The sequence below is a fragment of the Piliocolobus tephrosceles genome, chromosome 9, assembly GCF_002776525.5.
Source record: "Piliocolobus tephrosceles isolate RC106 chromosome 9, ASM277652v3, whole genome shotgun sequence".
Lineage (NCBI taxonomy): Eukaryota > Metazoa > Chordata > Mammalia > Primates > Cercopithecidae > Piliocolobus > Piliocolobus tephrosceles.
Window position 1 is genome coordinate 85,158,321 of NC_045442.1, and position 21,679 is coordinate 85,179,999.

General features: G+C 45.3%; 1 protein-coding gene across 3 annotated transcripts in view; it reads left to right on the top strand.

The window, feature by feature from the left end:
• The window catches only part of WDFY4 (WDFY family member 4), a 312,143-nt gene that overhangs the window by 152,624 nt on the left and 137,840 nt on the right, over positions 1 to 21,679 (top strand). For all 3 annotated transcript variants that reach the window (XM_023230197.2, XM_023230195.2, XM_023230196.2), the window contains exons 37-39: positions 1,277 to 1,395; positions 3,202 to 3,387; positions 5,080 to 5,216. In XM_023230197.2, the coding sequence (XP_023085965.1) occupies positions 1,277 to 1,395; positions 3,202 to 3,387; positions 5,080 to 5,216 (442 nt within the window). The remainder of the gene's footprint in view (positions 1 to 1,276; positions 1,396 to 3,201; positions 3,388 to 5,079; positions 5,217 to 21,679) is intronic.

Consider the following 21,679-nt stretch of genomic DNA (forward strand, 5'->3'; position numbering starts at 1 on the left):
TGAACCACATTCTCCAGCATCTCAGCATCCTGCTGCCTATGAATATGATGTCTTGTGAATATGATGTCTTATGACTAGAGCTTGAGAGTGTAGAGGGAGAGAGGACTATGGGATGTCACACTTCGCTCTTGTCCTTTTCCTTCATTATAGTCATCCTAACAAAAATTGTTTGATCACTTGAAAAAAAAAAAAAAAAACAGTCCCGCACGTCCTGTAGTGCTGACCACTGAACAGTACAAAACACTAGCATTGACTTCTCATAAAACTCTCTGGGAAGCCTTGGGGAACCCTCCTAGCCCAGAGGAGGCACTTGTGTTTGAATGAAAGAAAAGAATCCATTTTCAGTATGTGGTTTAATTTGGGGAGGTTTTTCTTTTTCTTTCTTTTTCTTTTTCTTTTTTCTCTTCCTGTTTCAGGAGTTAGGCTTCATCCATCCTGGAAGCACAGGTAAAGAGGAGCAGAATGACAACTAAATTATGTGCTTGAGATGATACCTTCCTCAGTTCCCTCTGTTTAGCAAGACTGACTTTATTCTAGAAATTTCAAAAATGGGCATTCTCATATGTCAGGTTATTTTCCTTTCCATGTTTGTCATTTTCAGTTCAATCCATGAACATTTACTGAGTGTCTATTTGGTTTGTGTCATAATGGCCATGTGGACATTAACACAATGGGGACCCCCAGAGCACATGGTTCATGGGAAACCTAATGTATAAACCACTGTGTCCCCACTTAGAACTGGCTACATCATATGTGAGGCCTCCAGCAAAATTAAAATGCGAGGCTTGTGTCCAAAAATACCCAAAATTTCAAGATGATGACAGCAGAGCCCAAAAAGGGTTCTTCTTAGTGCAGGGCCCTGTGTGATTGCACAGGTTGCACGCCCATGAAGCCAACCCTGGTCCCACTCCAGGCAGGATGAAATCAATGCCAAACAAAGGCAGGGTTTAATGCTTTGGGAATGCACTGAGAGAAATGACTAGTTCTGATGGTGGCGAACCAGGAGTAGGCAGCGGGGGCCCGCTGGCAGCACAGGTGGGATTTCACAAGACTTCTCATAAGGAGAAGGTGTTTCTCCTACTATTCAGAGTGCCACTCTAAAATATCTGCTGTGGAATTTCTTATAAAGTGTTTGATTTAATTTGATTAGACAAGTTTTTTTCCATATTGATATAGATAATTATTGGAGGATGACTATTTGTAATAAAGAGCAATGGAATGGTCTCAAGGAAACTGGAGTTTATGGGAATTTAGTGAAAAATCTCTTATCCACTAGTTACCCAGAAGGATTTGGATTGGAGCCCAAGCCTAGAATGTCTACTTATCATCAAGTCTTCCTTTCCCCAAATGAAGACATGAAAGAAAAAAAAGAAGACTTGCCAAGTTTGAGTGATGGTACATTTTATTTGTCATTTTGTGTGTGTATGTGAGTATGTGTGTGTGTGTGGGAGAGGGGTGGTGACTAGATAGTGGTACCTGCTAGGGTTGCATTCTTCAGTTTGTCCTTCCCAAAATAAGAAAGCAGATACTATTAAGGACATTTTCAAAAAGCCAGAAGACTTACGAATTCTCAGAGTAATCATGTATTAGTATATAGCAAGGCAAGCTGGTAGAAAGTAACACTGGATTGGTCTTTGTATATTAGAAATGAAATGGAAAGGAATGAATGGATGGATAGGTGAAGAGAAAGCTCTGTGGGACTTGGTTTGACTAGAAGCTTAATCCCAGGATACTCTACTGTAAATTAAAACTGTCATGCCCCATCTCACCTAATTTAGTTCAGGTCATTACCTAGTTGCTGCTCAGCTTCATTCCCTAGTAAATGAGAAGGGATTAAATAAACCCATTACTATATATAAGACTTTTCGCTTAATGGAGTTTATTCTTGAATTTACTAATCTCAAATCAAGTTAAAGGGATTAGCAGTTATTTTTCTAGCAGCCTGTTCTATGTGTTTGAGAGATTATGCTCTCCCTTGGTCCAGGAAGCAGAAGCTCTGCCACTCCTTCTGCCAGTCTGGTTTGCAGACTGTTCCACTTACCTGGTGATATGTTGTGATACAAGATTGTACACACAACCAGGTGCAGTGGGTTATGTACCCCAGCACTTTGGGAGGCCAAGGCAGGTGGATTACCTAACGTCAGGAGTTCAAGCCAGCCTGGCCAACATGCTGAAACCTTGTCACTACTAAAAATACAAAAATATTAGCTGGGCATAGTGGTTGGCACCTGTAATCCCAACTACGCGGGAGGCTGAGGCAGAAGAATCACTTGAATCTGGGAGGCGGAGGTTGCAGTGAGCCAAGATCACACCACTGCACTCCAGCCTAGGCAACAAGAGTGAAACTTCATCTCAAAAATAAAAGATTGTACACACAGGGCCTCTGTGTTCTGTCAGGTAGCTGCCAAGCTCAAAAATCTTGTGACTTTAAAGTTTGTTGGACATGGTGTTGATTACAACATGGATGTACACACTTTGGGACTTGGCTGGTAGAGCTGAGCTGGGCACTGTCCCTTCCCTTAGGGTGAGAGAAACAGTCTCCAGGGGCTCATTGGTCCAGAGACGGGACTCATTGGTCCAAGATCAGAAGAAATTTAGGCGCAGTTCAGAGTATTACAGATGTGGGGCACAGCAGACACAGTTGGCTTGTTAGATCTGCTTATATCTGAAGAATTTCAGGGGACTGAAATGGGTGGGTAGTGAGAAGCAAGGTCCAGGAAAGAGGACTGGCTGTTTCCTGAGCTCTGAGCCACAGGATAGCCTTGAGCTTGGTGTCCATTCCCCTGAGTGGTCAACATGTAAGGGAAGGTTGGAAGGAGCTGTTTGAGTGGAGCTATTTGACTACCTGGAGTTCACACAAGGTGTTCCTCTGGTATCCAACAGAATTACAGGGTGGGGAGTGAGGGTCTCTGAACTCATAAATGTTATTTCCCAGTCCTGGACATGTGAGGCAGGCAGGAATTGGTGACAGGCAGGTGGAGGTGGAGGAAGGCCAGCTTGCATGGGTGTTGGTAGCGTTGTTGTCAGGCCTGTGGCTCTCCATACTGATTGCTTCTGGCTGAAGCTTGCAAAGCTGGGGTGATGTTCAAGACCTTAAGAGAGAAGGGTGTGGGTAAAACCACTCATGACACACTATCTCCCAGCCCTCTCTGGGAGGGTCACTGAGGCCATCCTGAGTGTGCCATGTGCTCTCTCTGCTAGTCCAACACAACATCCAGAAGACAGTGCAGACTCTCTGGCAGCAGCTGGTGGCACAGAGGCAGCAGACCCTGGAGGATGCCTTCAAGATCGATCTCTCTGTGAAATCTGGAGAGAGGGAAGTGAAGATTGAAGAGGTCACACCACTCTGGGAGGAGACGATGCTCAAGGCCTGGCAGCATTACTTAGGTCTCTATCCACTCGGCCCAAGGGAATGGGAACTGCTGGGTCTCATAGAGCCAAACTCCCCCAAGGTTCTACTCAGGGCCCAGAGCCCTTTCCACCTGGACCCTCTGTCTCATCCCTTAAGTGGATGGGATTTCTATCACTGAAATCTTATGTATCTTTCCTTACAAAGAATGAATATCACATGGCACCTTAGGTGAAAGCAAGGCCAGAGGGGCCAACCAAGCAAGAAGATTCCAGTAATTTCTTAGAGGAAGAGGTCCATGTGGAGGCTGTGGCCTGGGCTCAGGAACTTGAGGTTCTATGTCCTACCCTAATATCCATCTACCAGCTTTGAAATCTTTCACTATATCATGCAATTACCTTGAACTTAGATTCCTCATGTCCTGTCACTTCATGAAGTGAAAGTTTTCATCCCCAAAATATTAATGTCTCTTGCATTCTGTTAGTGACCTCAACATTTTTACCATATTAATATTTGGTACTAATAAACAGCATTTTTGCGTATTAGTCAATGCAGCTGCAAGAATGAAGTTTTAATTTTGTTTTCAAGATGATCACTGTTTTCAACTTACACCTCCTATACTTGTACATCTTCCAGAATCACAAAATTTGCAGTGATTCGGGAGTTAGTTATTTCCATGTGTATTGTCCCAGACTGTCCAGTGGTCCAGAATCTCCTTCTAATTGGCTTTCTAAATTAGTCCTGGCAGATGTATATATACATGCTTGGTTTTGTCCATTTATGCTGCCATAACAAAATACCACAGACTGAGTGATTTACAAATAATAGAAAATTATTTGCTCAGTTCTGGAGGCTGGGAAGTTCAAGATCAAGGTGCCAGTAGATCTGGTGTCTGCAGAGGGCTGTGTCTGGCATCTGCTTCTAAGATGGTACCTTGTTGCTGTATCCGCTGGAAGGGAGAAATGCTGTGTCCTCCCATGTCGGAACAGACAGAAGGGCAAAAATGGCCCGGGATGGTCCCCTTCAGCCCTTTTATAAGACACTAATTCATTCATGAGGGTAGAACCCTCATATTTTCATTACCTCCCAAAAGGTCCCACTTCTTTGTACCACCACAATTGGGATTACGTTTCAACGTAAATTATGGAGGGAACACACATTCAAACAATAGCAATACCTATCTACTTTCATGTACTTTTAAAGTCAAAATGGTCAGATTCTATTTCAGAGAAGAGTAAAATAAAATAGGATATATATATCCATGCACATACAGTGGAATAAAGTAGTAAAACTGTAAAGCTTACAAATGACTCTCTTTTTGCCAACAATCCTATATTGAACACTTTCCATGTTCCAGGGTCTTTAAACACATATCTTACATAATCTTCATGATGCCTCAATTAGTTTAGATATTGTTATCCCTGTTTCACAGGATGAGAAAACTGAGGCTCAGCAACTTTAGTTAACCTGCTCAACATCTAACTGTGGGTCAACAAGCCGTGGAGCTAGGAGTTTAGGCTAAGTCTGGTGACCTCAAAGCCCACAGTGTTTCTTAGCCAAAGGAAGGTCAGAAGACGGCAGTGTGAGCTTGTAGCCTGGGTTGTTTCTGTTTTTGGAGGCAACCACAGGGGGCTCATGCCCCTGGTTGGCCCTTTGAAAGCCAAGCTAGCTATGAAAAATAGTGTGTGCTCTCACTTCACCTCTGACATTCTTTGCTTCCCTGCCCTCAGCATCTGAGAAGAAGTCACTGGCAAGTCGTTCAAATGTTGCACACCACAGCAAAGTCACTTTGTGGAGCGGAAGCCTGTCCTCAGCCATGAAACTGATGCCCGGGCGGCAGGCCAAGGACCCTGAGTGCAAGACAGAGGTGAGCCCAGACACCTTTTCCTTAGAAAAGTATCAGGCATTTGCTTCAAACCCCACGAGTCGTATCTCCTCTCCGCTGCCTGTTACTAGACATGATCTAACTCCACGTCCTTGTGAGCATTTGAGGGTATGCATGTAGCTCCCCAGTTGAGGCTAGGTTTAGGCTGTATTAGGCTGGCTCCTTGTTCCCATTCTCAACTGGAGTAAGACATATTCAGAGGGCACTAGCCCACCACTCAGCAGCAGCTAGGGGTGTGAGCCCAGCAGAGGTGGACAGAAACATTCACTTCATTGCCAGGAGACACAGGGATGGGCGACTTTGACTGTGTTGGGTGGGCCCTCATTACTGTGTGGGGCAGACCTGTTGGGGTTTTCTGATCAATTTCTCAAAACTGCAAAACAAGTCTTCCTAAAACTCATTGGCTCCAACAAGGTGTGTGTGTGTGTGTGTGTGTGTGTGTGTGTGTGTGTGTGTGAGATCAGGAATATTGTTGTAAGGTATTTGGAGGACAGTGGGTAGGGGAACAGGTTATCTCTGCCCCACAGTGTCTGGGGCCTCAGCTGGGATCATTGGAAGGCTGAGTTACTCATATATCTGGTGGTTGCTGCTGGCTTTAGTCTGAGATCTTAACAGGGGCTATTGGCTGGAACACCTACACATAGCCTCCTCATGTGAACTGGGCTTCCTTACAGCATGGTAGCAGGGTTTCAAAGGATAATGGAGAAAGAGAGCTCACCAGGCAGAAACTGCATTACCTTTTATGACCTAGCTTCAGGAACTATGCAGTGTCACCTCCAACGAGATGGGCAAAAAATTCTGCCCAAGTACAAGGGAAGGGAAATAGACTCCACCTTCTCATGGGGGAGTGACGAGGTTCTGCAGGAACATGTGGGACTGGAAATGTGGCTGAGGCTCTTTTAGAAATTCATGATCTGTGATATATTCTAATACCAGTGATATATTATAATGCCAGGGGCACTGACTTCTTCAGAGGTGGACTGTGGTTGTTGCTAAACATGGCTGTAGAGTCAGGAGACTTTGAGCAGTTTATTGAACTCTCCAGTGGGATAAATAACTGTGGGAACCCAGGAAAGTTCCCCGGGGAGTTAAAGTAGACAGCTGACAGAGACATTAACATAATCCCAGCTCTTGGCCCATGAACTTTGGGAAATGAGGTGGAGCCCAAATCCTACCAGCTCATAATCTGTAACTGCCTGTAAGTGCCCAGATAGATGAGGAAAAGGGCTTTCTTTTTCCAGCCTTTGGGAATCATAGGCTTCAGGGCCTGGAAAGAGTCCAGACATAGAAGGGAAGTCCAGAAATGAATGGCTGGCTGACCAGCTACCTGATGCTAAGAACTAAGGGCAAAGCACACGTCTTATTCAGGCTGTATTCTCAGGAAATTGACTTGTTAAAGGCACTGTTTGGTAAGTTCATTGATAGACTCACTGATTGAATACATTAATGTGTGAGTAACTCACTCAGATTTTATAATAGCTGCATCAGACAGGTATTATAGACTTGTTGATAAAGATGTGGAAGCTAAACCTGAAAAAAAAAAGAAAGTTAAGGACTTTTCAGCCATTAAATGTCAGAGAAGATGGGATCCCATCTTTGTGCTGCTGAGGAGGACCTTAGGGAATTTATGGAACCTCTCAGAGCTTTCATTCCTGAACTTACAACTGGGAATATGCTCTGTTTATAGTAGAGCATGTGGAGCCCTGGGAATTTGTAAATGCTTTAGAAATAGGAGACTGTTTACAAATTCCATTTGGCCTTCTAGCTCTCTCTGCCAAGGTCAAGATCATCCTATAGGCGATATGTGTACCAAGCCCTAAAACTTGGAGCATTCACACTTGTGCCCAGGCACCTGCTCCTGACCAATGTCACTTGAGACAGAAGGGACTCAGCCCCTCTTTCCTTGGCTTCATCCTGGAGCTTCTCTTCCTTGACCAGTGTCCCCAGGAGGTCAGGGCAGCCTGGCTGGGAGCTAGGGAAGAGATGTTAGGGTGCTGGGCATGGATATTCATCTCATCACCTCACACCTATTGATGCTGCCTCTTGCCAGTGCCCCTCTCCCTTCCCCTCTGGTCACTGTCATTGACACAGGTCAGCTGCCTCCAAGTCCTGGGGACATGCGTTGAGCAACAGCTCATATGAAAGAAGCCTGAGTAGACCGCCACGTTTGGGGCCACATAGGTGTCCCAAGTGGCTTTTAACAGTTTGCTCTTGGCTCACATTGAGAGATCTGGGTGAAAGAATGTCCAAAGCCAGCTCTGTCTTGGGTGAGAGCAGGCTGTTGAAGATTTTGTCTTCTACATCCATTGAGGTCTTATTCACTTGTTCATTCAACAAATATTTATTGAGCACTTACTCTGCACCCTGCTCTCAACATTGAGGTTACAGCAGAGAACAAAACTGACATATTCTCTTCTCTCAAGAAGCTGCAGTCTAAGGAGTAAAGATAGACAATAAGCAAATACATTTGTAAATATTGGGAGAACTAATGGCAATGAGGAAAAACCATGCAGGGTAAGGCAGGGAGGGTGGCAAGAGATGGGCTGGGCTGTTTAGATGGAGAAGGTCAGCAAAGCCATCTTTGGCAAGGATGCATTGGAGCAGAGGAGAGAATTTATGAATAACATGAGCTTTGAGATGCTCTGGGAAAGAGGGTCAGGCAGAGAGGACAGTTGGGCAATGGCACTGAGGTATGGGTGTGCTGGGCAGCAAAGGCCAGTGTGACTGGATTGAAGTAGAGGGATTCACCCGGAGCCACCCCAGCTTTCAGGCAGCCATGGAGAATGTCTCCCTCACCGTTTAGCACCAGGAAGAACTACTTTCAGCAACTCAAGAAGAGCAGAAATTTTGCAACAGATTATGTTTCTGTCTTTGATCTGGACACTCAGAAATTTAGAGAGATAAGCATGGTTCAGCTTTTGTAATTGCACACAACTAGTGGGATAAATTTTTGAGCCACCTTCGCATGTAAATGTGTACATACATACCTTCTCCCTGGCTTCGTTCTCCATTGACCCACACTTTCCCTTCAGTTTGATTTATTCTTTCTACACTTTAGATTATCTTGTAAATATTAAAAGACAAATTATTTTTGAAACAAAAAGAACTGTGTTTTAATCTTTAAAATTAACTGCATCTTTGCTTAGCAACATCTTGTACTGGTAACTCAGTCTTGGATGGGCACAGTGCCTGCTACACGGTAGGCCCTTAAAGAATGCAGATGGAAGTGCTTAGAGCAAGGGAGTAGACGCTCCCCCTCCTTTTGCTGAGATGAAACTCACCAGCTTTCAGACACTGCATCCATCACTCAACTCTGTGAGATGTCTTTGTCGCTAACAGAAGGCACAACTTCTCAGGTACATATGTACACTGTGATGTCATAGGATAAGAGCATCAACTATTTGCCCTGGGGTCTGTTTAATTATTTTTAAAAATTAATTTTGATTATTACAGCTGATTACACCTCAGTGAGCAATGTAATTGATATTTTCTAATGTATCCCAAGGAACATTTTGTACAACATGCTTTTTGTTGTTGAAGGTTAAAGACTCCGTTATTGGTTTTTCCCTAAATATACCCACATCATTAGTCCCTCCAGTGAGAAGGTCGCCATCTGGAAAAAGCAGCATGGAGACATTATTCAGGCACAAGTGCATGAAATTGGGGTTTCTGCATCTTCTGTCTCTCTTCTGGAAAGAAGAGGCTTGTAATTAAAGGAGTTGGTATTGGAGGAAACATTATTCATTTGGTGTTATTCCTTATCATGTCAGCAGCTGACAACCCTATAGCACTGATAAATTGTTCCTTGGAGTGAGACATATGATACAGAATTCTTAATTCCTCTTACCTATCTTCATTTTTAGTAGAAAATGTTTTATTCCTGGTGGGTGAGCTGAACTTTGAGGCAGGGTTGATTTGATAGATGTTATTTCTTCTTCTTCTCCCCCTGACCCCATCACAGTCCCTTGTGGGAGCAAATTGTGACATCACCCACCATCTCTAGAAGGCTGCGGGTGTCAGCTTGTTGGACAGAGGTTGGGAATTTGGACTCCCTTGAGGCCACCAAAGGGCAACTGAGGCCACTGTCTCATGTCCACCGTCTGCCTGGAGAATCCAGACTGCACAGGCTGGCCAGCTCCCCTCTTCACAGCTGTGGACTCAGCTTTGATTACCTATTCAATTCCAGACTTCCTTGTTTAAAAACAACCTGAAAAGACATCAACAACCAATGTTGGTTTCTTAGTTTTAACAGGTACACCATGGCAATGAGGGATGTTAATAACTTTATGGGAAAACAGCTGAAAGGTAGATGAAAACTCTCTACTATCTTTGTAACTTTTATGAAAATTGAAAATATCCCAAAATACAATGTGTGTCATCATCTCTTTATATAAAAGCATTAGTAATCAGAAAATGTGCACAGGAGTCAGGGGGCTGGAAGCTGGTTAGGAAGGGGCCATGGAGGAGGTGACGCCTAGACCTGAGTCTGGGAGGAGCAGCAGGGTCAAAGCCTGTACAGAGAGCTCTCGGGCAGGGAGAAGGCCAGAGGCATAACAGGTGGTAAGAAAGGGGCCAAGGCAGTGGGTAAAAGCCAGGTCAGGGGGCACCACAGGCCAGCCTAGACACTCACATTTACTTGTAGGTGGGAGGTTAAAGAGAGGCATGGCATCTGCTCCTATAGGTGAGATTACAGGGCCCCTAGTGGGGAGCTGAACTGGGGGTGGCGGGGGGCTGTAGGGTGATTCAGGTGGGAGATAGTGGGGGCTGCAGTAGCTGTAGTTGGAGTAGTGAACATCAATAACACACAGAAAATTCTGTTCAACTGAGGCTGGGACAGGTGAGAAAAGAGGGCCACCCAGGACAGGCCTGGCTCTGAGAAGAGACGGCACCTGGGGGTAGGAGGTCTGGCATTCAGATGGCTCTGTAGGATTCTGCAGGGAATGGGGAGAAATAAGAACCAGAGAAAGGGGCTGAGAGTGCAAGGCGACTTCCAGCCCTTAAAGGGGTAGGGGTCTCTCTGGGCCGCCCCTGACCTGTGTACATAGAGCATGAGCTAGATTTCAGCCCACTTTCCTCCTGGGATCAACTGTATACATGTGGACAGCTATCCCAGGCAGTGAGCCAGGCAGGCCCCACCACAGGAGGGAGACCCACTCACCAGCCTGCCAGCAAAGACTGGGGGACTTACAGAAAAGCAGGATTCACATGGAGGAAGGCAAAGCCCTTTGTTCCCCACAATTCCATGGCTTTAGGAGATAGCTGAGCAAGCATCCAGTTGCTGTTTTCAAAGCCATGTATTAGCAAACTGAAATGGCCCACCTAGGGAAGTCAGGGCTGTGTAAGAATTAACAGAAGGGGATGAGAGGGCACCAGAAGCCTGAGGATGATCCGCTGGAGTTGCTAAAAAAAAGTAAAAGCTTTCCATAGGACTTCTACATCTGCCCTGGCAAGGACAGGGGAACATTAGAAGTTTGCCCCACACCTTTCTCGGGGGTCCCCTAAAGGCCGCCCTATGAGGCCCACCACTGGGGGCCTTGAAGACTTCAGAGGCAGGGCACTTGTGTGGGCAGGGTGCCTGGGGTCTGCCATCAGCTCCTTCCCTGACCAGGTGCCAGACCTGCCATCACCCACCCTAGCATGGAGCAGCTCTGCCCTGGCAGAGGACAAGTTGCTGACTGAGGCCAGCAACTCAGTGACACCTCTATTAAGGGCAGCTCTGGCTGAGGTCCTTGGTGAGGGAAATGATGTTTTTGACTATCCCCTCTGAGCACTTCACCCATTATCTTTATAAAAAATCACTGGAAATTTTCAAACATATACATAAGTAGGAAAATAATGTGATGAATCCCCATGTATCGATCCATCACTTGACTTCAACAATTTTCAACTCATGGCCAATTTGCTCTCCTTATCACTTCCCACTTTTCCCTTCTACACTGAATAATTCTGAAGCAACATCCCAGACATCATATTATTTCATGCATTACTGTTTCCTATACTTATTTTCTCTTCAAAGAAATCATGGGACCCAAATTAAGATTGCAGAGGGGAAAGCAAATGTGCAGAACTGGAAGGCTTTAGCCATCGTTGCGGGAGTGATCAAGTAGCACCTGGTCTTGCTTGCTGGCATGTTTGTGTTTGTCTCCTGCTGATGAGAGGAGGGTCTTGCTGAGGCTGAGGGCACGTTGAGCTGTGGAGAATCCCACACTGCAGTTTCAGGAAGAAAGGCAATAAGCTCTGCTGATGACACAGCTGCTTTCTAGTTGAATGCTTGGGCTCTCCATGTTCAGGAGCTGAGCAGCACTCCAGGCGCAGGCTTCAGATTTCACTTCCCTGGGGTAAAAAGCTCATGAGACTAGAGAGTACTGGGAGTGAGAATAGATTTTTGAAAATAGAAAGAACTGGCTTTGAAATGCAGGGGGAGTAAGTGGTACAACAGAGCTGAGCTGAGGATGTCAAAATGCAGTTGTGAAAACAGAAGTCAGAATTCTCAGATAAATTCTTCTGAAAAAGAGTTAAAGATCTTTAAGAGGTTGCAGGACATTTTTAAAATCTGATATTCAGAAGGTCATCATGTGAAATATTTTTACTTAAGTTGCAGTAGATTCAACATAATGTTTGTGGGCAAGAGAGAAACGTCTTCCCCAGGAGATGAATATGACTTTAAGAGAGGGATTTGGAGGTAGGCGGCCTAAACCTGAAGGAGAATAAAGACACATGAGGATTTCTAAAATGGAAGGGTCAGAGGACGCAGAGAGAGGCGAGATCTTGAGACAGGTTCTTGCTGGCGTGGCAGGAGAGCAGAAAGGCCAGCTTGTATTCACAGATCAAGAGAAAGCAGGTTGGAGGGATAAATTATTGAAAACCACAGAAAAGACAAGGGAGACTCAAAACCTGAAAACAGTGTTTATAATAAATCACAATGCTGTATTGTTGGAAAACCCAGTTGTGTTCAGTGGTAGGAAGAGTCTTTTGAATAAGTAATTAAATAGGACTATCTGTTAGAGAAATAAAACCACTCAGAAACAAAGGAAAATATAATTTAAAAAACACTTTGAAAAGTATAAACTGCTCTACTGGCGTGAGTGATGTTCTAAGACCTTCTGCTAAATGGAATATTGGTTTTCTTAATTGTGGTGGGCAATGCTGCCAAGGACCTCTTTGCTCTTGGTGCTTTTCCTGAGATAACTGAGCCTAAAAATAATGCCTCTCTCCCCAGCCTGGTCTGAGAGCTCTTCATCGTACTGTCAGGGCTAGGACTATTTCCAGATGGGATATCCATTATGCTCTGATTATGGTGGTATTTGGGGGCAAGGAAGGAACAAAAAAGTAATGAAGTCTGGTGTTTTATTTTTTAAACCTCAAAATTTCTGTTTTCACTTCAACTGAAAGTAAAGTCTATGTGGCCTGTATCATTGCCCTCAGTTTTGCAGGCAGCTGTGCTTCCTACACCACACCCGGAATGACCTCCCCAAGAGGGACAGATTCTGGTGATGGAGGTGGGGACACACTGTAGCGTCAGGGAAATGCAGCCAGGCTGGGGTGGTAGGGAGGGGCTCCGTTATCCTTTTAGGTTTTCTGGACACTCAACCAGAGCCTTCTCTCTCATTTTTGCTCTTGCCTTGACACACACACACACACACACACTCTCACACACACACACAGACACGCACACACTCTCTGTCTCTCTCACACACACATGTGTACATGCATATCCCCCCTCCACATACACATAGACACATCCCATTGTACAAGCAATTTATGTTAGAATTCACCTATCACACCAGAGAGAAGGAAGTGGGAAGGAGTCTGATCAATTGTACTGGAAACTCAGCAGCAGAACTGAACAAGGACGAGAGTTCCCTACAGCCCAGATTTTGAAAAAGTGGCAACATCACCAGTATAGCATTAGTATCCAGAATAAGGCGGAAGGACAAGAGAAGACAGTGGTTTTTCTTTTTCCATTTTAAGTGTCTCTGGTCTATCACAAGTATCTGTTACAGGAGTTTGAAAAATACATGTAAATGAACAAAGCAAACACTGATACCTTTAATGATGTTTCTTTACTGGGTGCATCATTTGTGAGACATCTTTATCTTCATAATAGAAGGATAATTAACATCACTAATTATCTAATTAAGTTCATTAAGCATCCACCAACAGAGCACCGTGAAGTTGACATTATGTTCTACTGTCAACAAATGCTTTTGATTTCTTAGGAAGTAATTAAAATGTAAATTAGCATGCAATTATATGCCTAGGGGAAGTTTTGAATCAGATATTCATTTCAAAACTGCTTAGAGCAACATAGTTTTTGTTTGTTTCTTCTTCAATAAAACCAGTCATTTTGCTGCTAGTGGTATAAAAGTTTCCATTGGGCTGTTCACGCTGGAGTGGTAGCAAGGTAATAGTACTATAGGGCACAGACTGTTCCGTTGATATATTTGTTACTGCACTTTGTTTATATTTGTGTCCTTCATGTTTAAATATATCACAACTGATTTTTTTTTTTTTTTCCGGAAAAGTTTCTGCAATTCCTGCCTTAAATTCTCTAGCTGAGTTTTCCCTTTAAAGGTATTTTAGGGCAAATCTTCTAATGTATGTTTTCTGTCAGGTTAGGTTCAGGGAATATCATCCATGACTTGCTGAAAATAGGTTACACACATTCCCCTACCTATGCAGGAAAGAGAAACTGCACATATCAAACTTCAAGTTCAGCCATCCTTAGTTGTAAGTTCACATTTTCCTGATTTCTTAGGGCAGAGAGCAGACACAGAGCTTGTGCAAGTCCTGTGAATCAATGGAATATTCTCCATCTGAGATCATGATGGCTTCTGATAAAATATTATAAATGGAATGGGCACACTGTAGTGCTAAATGCAGTAACCTTCTTAGATTAGGGGTCTTCCTGAAACATCACAGAGTCACTGCACACCTGCTGGAAAACAGGAAAACAGTCTACCCAAGATAGAAGCCAGCAGGTTCAAGTCTCCATAGCTTTCATTTTTAAAACAATTCTGATTGAATCCTGAATACCTGTCTTTTAATAAAGCAGCTGGTTCAGTGGATAGGATGTCCACTCTGGTATCTTTGTACATGAAGATGCTGGACCACTTGAGCATCAAGCTGATGTCACCTGATGCAGATGAGAAGAGAAAGTCTCTATTCATGACATCAAACCCACTCAACTTCTTCTTGGATGATTTTTCCAGGAATAATTGGTACTGGATCCAGGCCCCTCAGTTTTGTGTGGAGATTTCACATAAATGCAAAGCAAATACAGAGGCCTAAGAGAGACTATCCTTTGTCCCCTTAAAAGGATCGGTGTCAGGGCCTGGCTCTGAATAGAACTGGCAGAACCACTAACAGCCCATCAATGTGGGTGCAGGCAGCTATCCTGAGGGCCCAAGCAGAGATAGGCAGGCATCATCATTGCACAGCTGCTGGTGGTAGATGTGAAACCAGCTGGTGTGCGGCAAGCAGTGTCCTCACTGCAGGGAATGCTCGCCTGTACCAGACCAGGGCATCCCAGAGACAGCAGTCGCCAAGTGTACCCCAACTTCTGAGCTCCACAGCAGGCCCTGAGCTGTGGTGTCGTCCCCGGCTGACCAGAGGAGGGCGCCTTGTTCTTACTTGACTATCCAGAGGGGCTTCCTCCTGTAAGTTCACGTGAAGGACAATGGCTGGGCTAGCAGAGACCCCGAACTAACAAAGGGACCCTGATGCTTCAACCAGATGATGCTGATCTTCTCCTAATGTGCAGCAAGCTTCTACCTCAGCTACTTGATAAAAATTTCCTGTACCAGAAATGTTTATTCTTGTTCTTAAACCTTGGGTCCCAGGGCGAGAAGGCGGCTGTAACTCTGCCATGTAGTCTGCCATGTTGTGACTTAAGTGCAAAGTCCACACACTTAATGAATAATCAGTAGCTACGGTGACTCGCTTTGTCCATGGCTTGCTTGCAGTGTTATCTCCTGCCAGTCACACTCTTCCTGGTCTACAACTGCCACTGAAGAAGGAGTCTACTGTGGGTTCTGCAACCTGAGAGTGACCCAAATGCCATCTCTTTGACTGTTCTTTTGGCCACGCGGCCTCCCAAAAAATGGGATTAAATTTGGTTTGCTTTTGGCAACAAGACTATGGTCTGAAAACCCTTCCAACAAGGAAGGCACTGAGGTTATGCAAGCTCCATGAATCAATGGAATGTTCTCCATCCGAGGTAACAACCACTGCCCGTTTAAAGATGCATTGTATCTAAATGATGCCGAAAAGTCCTGAGGGACAGATACTCAGTTCCTTCCCCAACAACTTCAACCTGAACAGAAACACCCAGTTTGGAAAGATTAACCAGATCTCACCTCCATCTGCTAGGTATTTACTGCTATTCTTGTTTCTTTCTCCTCTATAGTGACTTATTTTATTACATAGTCAGGTTGTGTTTATATGCCAAATATGAGGCTGTGATTGAGGAAAAAATTGAGTAATACAGAGTCCACATCTGCAGATCAACTCGCAATATTTCAATTTACTTAAATACTTTACCATTTGCAATTCAACAATACATGAAGTTTTGAGTAGGCATAGCACTCATTTCTATGAGCACGGAGATGATACAAGGTCCTTATATTTAAGGAGTCCTTATAGCCTGGCTGTTTATCTCCCTAGTTAGATGACATCCAAAAATAAATAAATAACAGTAGATGGATTTCAGATTAAAAAAGTATACTGCATGTATGAAGATTTTGTAAAGTAAAACAGATGTGAAATTAATTTAGGAATCTGGCAACTTAAAGAAATCCTGGATTGAATCCTTTTGAAAATCAAATGTAGTTCTTTAAAGGATACTTACATGCAGACATCTATTTTGAGGTTCAGATTTAGATATACTGGACTTCACAATGTAAGGTATACCTGCATTCTGAAAATTAGAGTAGTGGTTAGGGGGAGGGTATCACCATCCCAGGAGATGTTTTTAATTTTTTAAAATTATGAGTTATAAGGAAACACATTTTTGTGTATTTATCTAAATTTAAGTATTTTCAAAAACATACTCATCAAGCCAAAAATGCTCTAGCATTCCAAAGACAGAAGTGTCCCAAGCTGTATAAAAGATAAAACAGCAGATGGCCATGGTGGGGAGAATCAGTCTGGGGCCCTCCTGAGGCGCTGCTGCCATTCACAATCCGCTAGGCCCCCCACTCACAGCCGGGCCGCCTGGCACTGTCGCATGAGTTACAGCCGCCGTCCCGCCCTGGGACCCATCTATTATGAGAAACCATTTTGGTTAATTAAAAAAGTCTTTCAAAGTCTCAGAACAGGAAGTTCTGAAATTTTCTCTTCTTCGCTGTTGTTGATGTGAACTTGGCTCTTGGGCCTGGCAAAGAAGGAAGGAGAGATGGAATGTGGAGGAGAGAGGGGAGACAGAAGAAGAAAGCACTGAGTCCAGGCTGGGCGCAGTGGCTCACACTTGTAATCCCAGCACTGTGGGAGATCAAGGCGAGTAGATCACCTGAGGTCAGGAGTTCGAGACTGGCCTGGCCAATATGGTGAAACACTGTCTCTATTAATAATACAAAATTTAGCTGGGCGTGGTGGCGCACGTCTGTAATCCCAGCTACTCGGGAGGCTGAGGCTGGAGAATTGCTTGAACCCAGGAGGCAGAGGTTGCAGTGAGCTGAGATTGTGGCATTGCACTCCAGCCTAGGTGACAGGAGCAGAACTCCATCTCAAAAAAAAAACAAAAACAAAAACAAAAACAAAACAAGAAAGCACCAAGTCCAGCCCTGGCCTGAGAGTGAGGTTCGGGGCTCCCAGGTGTCCATGTATCCACTATCCCGGGGAGTGATGGTGGCAATCGTTAAGATCTTTGAGTCAAACGAAAGAGCAATTGAACAAGCCTGAGTCGGATCCACTCTAGATTTGAGGGGTTCTTCAAGCCTAGGGCCTGCTGTGCAGCTCAGGTGGCAGTAAGTAAAACAGATAAGGTTCCCACACTCTGTTTGAGGGAAAGCAGACGGCAAGCAAAAGGGAATGGATGAGATAATACTAGGTACATAAAGTAATCTGAAGGACCTAGATGATGCACCAGAGACTTGCCTTGTGATGGCTGTAGGTTGGAAGATCCAAGGTTTCTCCACGGAAGTGATAATGAGTTGAGATAAAGGAGCAGCCCTCCAACATCTAGGGGAGAAGAGCTTGGGAAAGGACCCAGTGAGTGTCAAAGCTCCGGGTACAAATGGGCTTGTATATTTGAAAGCAGAGAGAGGCCCATGTGGTTGGGCACAGACACCCCTTGGGGGAGTGGAAGTGGCCCAGAGGAGGTGGCAGGAGCCGGCCACCAAGCATGATTCCAAGTTCTTCAGGGAATAGGGAAACTTGTCTGAATCTGTAACTCTGTATCTGTGGCCTCTATATCTGTATTTCCATCTGGCTCTAGCTCTCCTTCTCCTCTACCAAACCCCCTGTCCCCACTCTGAGAGGTCTTCCTTCAGCCTCCCACTCACACTCATGATTTCCTGCCATGTTCCAGGCCCTTGGATTAAGGTCAGGGAATATTGACGAAAAGGGCACAGTCCCTGACCCAGGAGGTCGTCCTGCTCCTAGGCTAGTGAAATAATTATGCTGTAAAAAGGGGCCCAGAACAGAGAGGGTGCAAGTCTGATTTGGAGGAGCTTGATCTGAGACTTGGAGAAGGAGGTGGAGGAGGAAAGATGTGAGGGCAGGTTGATGGCGAGGAAGGGCCCCCTCCAGATGCAAAGGATGGACCCTCGTGGTCATCTGCCTTGTGGGTCGGGTGCTGGTTTGGCATTACTGGAGTATCCTATCCAGTTCATCTTATGTATTTATTTATATTCTGACTCTCTCCCCAGAGGCTTTATGGTACCTCTAGATGAGGATGTGTGCAATAAATTAAGGAAATGAGATCAGGAAAGAAAATAATCATAGAAGAAAGTCAATTCCTAGGAAATTCAGATCTTGAATATACAGTCTATAAAGACTCACCATCACATACCAACGCTGTGCTCCAGCTTCCTGAATGCCACTGTGGAGTGGGAGGCAAGAGAGTTCACGCATCCGTTTCTCATCCATCAACTGTGCTTCTGCTAAGAGCTAGGTTCAGCGCTGGAGAATAGGGACACAGGGTGAGCAAAGCAGATGACCTCTACCTCACAGCTGACTCTGCCCCATCCTGCCATCATGCCACCCCCACTGTGAGTTTCTAAAGATCTGAGCTGATGATGTCATGCCCCTGATCAAAAACCATCCTTAGTTCCCAAGCTGTGCAGACTCAGACTTGTACCAATGGAATTAAGAAGCCCTGTGTAGCTGACCCCACTGCTTATCCAAGTTCATGTCCTGTCACATTCCCACATGGCATCTTTGCTCCAGGTAGACCCACTTCCATATTTTGTAATAGTGCAGACTATTTTCTCCCATCTCTACCCTTAGGAAAACGTGGTCCTCTCTGCTTAGAGGAGGCCTGCAGGGATACTATCCCTTCTGGAAGCCCACCAAGCCCTCTCCAGCCTGGCTGTGAGTCGGTGTGGCCCCCTCTGTGGGCAAGTCATTTTCTCATTTACTCCCTTGCAAGAGTTTTAAGTTCCTGGTGGGCAAGCCCTGTTCCCTGCCCATCTTGAAGGCCTTCAGGTTTGCACAGGGCCTGCACTAGAGCAGGTGCTGTGAATCATTGGCTGAAAAGAGACTGCTAGGAAGAAGCCATGTTCATCTATTTCAGGCTTACCTATTTTTTTATGCACAATGACTGCATCTATGGGGACCCACACTAAAGGAGGGGGAAAGGTTGGTATTGACCAGTCTACCTATGACCCTCAGGCAGCCCAGTGGTGAATCACACAGTGGGACTAACATATTGGCTAGTCACAGTGTGGCTTCCAAGAACATAAGGAAGAGTGGCTGTGCAGCATCCTGGAGCTGGCATGTGGTCAGGTGGCCTTAGGAAGCTCCTAGAATGGGTGCAGCTTGCAGCCAGTGCTGCCAACGGCTCTACTCTGGAGCCTCAGCAATGGGGCAGTCCTGACCAGGGTGACCTTTTTGCTCTTCATAAAGCCCAAAGAAGAGATCTCCTCATAGACTCCAGCCCTGGTTGTGATTTGTCTTTGAAATATGTCAGTTTTGGGGTCCAGGTGTCTCAGTGCTAGGGGAGAATTATTTGGAGTGAAAGTTCCCATATTAGTTTCCTGGGACAGCCATAACAAAGTATCCCAGCCAGGGTGGCTTAAACTACAGACATTTATTGTCTCGCAGTCCTGGAGGATGGAAGTCCGAGAGGAAAGTGTTGGAGGGGCTGGTTTCTCCCAAGGCCTCTTTTCCAGCTCAGAGATGCTGCCTTCCCCGTGTCCTCACATAGTCTGTCCTCTGTACATGACCGTGTCCTCATCTATTATAAGGACACCAGTCATGTAGGATTAGGGCCCACCCTCGTCACTTTAACTTTATCACCTCTTTAAAGGCCCTGTCTCCAAATACTGTCACATTCTGAGGTAGTAGGGGTTAGGGCTTCAACATGTGAATTGGGGGGAACACAATTTAGTCCTTATCAATGCCTCACTTCTCAATACATATTCAGGGAAAGATGTTTGCATGGGCTGAAACTCCTCTGCCCCCAGGGTAGATCTTCTCATTTATCTCTCATCCAAACCCCCTCCAGTAATCCCTAACTTTCTTGCCCTGCCTGAGGAGGTGTGAGTCTTTAAGAACATTAACCTGGCCGGGCGTGGTGGCTCAAGCCTGTAATCCCATCACTTTGGGAGGCCGAGACGGGCGGATCACGAGGTCAGGAGATCGAGACCATCCTGGCTAACACTGTGAAACCCCGTCTCTACTAAAAAATACAAAAAACTAGCCGGGCGAGGTGGTGGGCGCCTATAGTCCCAGCTACTCGGGAGGCTGAGGCAGGAGAATGGTGTAAACCCGGCAGGCGGAGCTTGCAGTGAGCTGAGATCCGGCCACTGCACTCCAGCCTGGGCGACAGAGCGAGACTCCGTCTCAAAAAAAAAAAAAAGACAAAAAAAAAACATTAACCTGTGAGGATGAGGCCCACAGAGACAGGGTGAGAATAGGCGAGTTCAGGGAAGGCCAGTGGCGACACTTCCCGCCTGTCTCAGACCCGCAGAGGCCCTGACACCCACAGAGGAAAGCAGAGAGGAGAGAGCATGGCTTCTTTGAGAAGGCATGGTGTCTGCAATTTTAAAGGATTCACCTTTTGCTATACCAGAGTGGATTTGTTTTTAAGTAGTCCTTCTTCATGTACTCATGATGATTGAATTTAATAAAAACATCACAGTTCAAAACAGACAAATTAGAAACCACCATTCATCTCAGAAATTAATATGTGAGTGAATTTAACAAGAGATGAATTGCGCTGTGGTGTTCTGGTCCCTCTTCACCCGCTCGGAGCACCAGTTGTTTGTCATTATAGCTGGAAATATGATTATTACTCTGGTATTGCTTGACATTTATTAAGGATCCGGGGGCTGCGTCTCCATAGCAGAGAAAAGTGCAATTACCTGGGCACTCAAAGGAAAGAGCCTTTTCTGGCCTGAGTCATCCAAATAGATGTCCCCCAAAGACCCCTGGGCCCCGACTATAGCTTGCTGCAGAGCACAGGCTGTCCCATCACTCAGTACACACTGTGCCTTCTTCCTCAAGGGCTGCCAGCATTTTCTGGGCTCACATAAGGATAGTATACACATGATTTACCAACAAACAGGGGCAGCATTTCATTTCATGGTGTTCTCATTAATTGCTTCTATCACTCAACTAAAACCAGGCTTCCACTAAGAACTTGTATTCCAAGGTGGATATGTCAGCCTTCTATGGAGGACACATAATAGAAGTGTTTAGGTCACCTGTTCACTGGATCCTTTGCAACTAGTAAAAGACTACATTGCACATGGACTTAAACAAGGGGTGGGAGTAAGAGCAGGAGCTGCCCACCCTGACCCTGCTCCTGGTAGATGTCATCAGCAGGTCCTGCTGGGTCTCTTTAATCCTGACCCCTGGGGTGTTTTACTCCAGGCAGGGGGTGACCAGCTGTGGAGATTTCGGCCCGAGTGAGTGAGGAAGGTCTGTGAGGTTCTTTTTAATCCCTCAAAGTTTGATCATTGCCTCCACTTGGGAAGCCCTGAATCATGACCTTGAGGAGTTGATTCTGGTGGGCTGGTGGGGAATCCCCTCACGGTGACACAGAATGCTGCTCCTGCAGAGTTTACCTACTGCTGTGGCATCTCGAGGAGGCATGCCAGGAAAGAGTGTTCATAACAACAATTAGTTTACACGATAACCACACAGTGCTTGCACAGGTGTGGCTCCTCTGTTCCTCACTGCTATGACTATGTGGTGACCAAATCCCTCATCCTCTCAATCAGCACTGGTCAGGACAGGTGACAAGTGGGGGACCATTGCGTCCAATGAGAATGATCAAT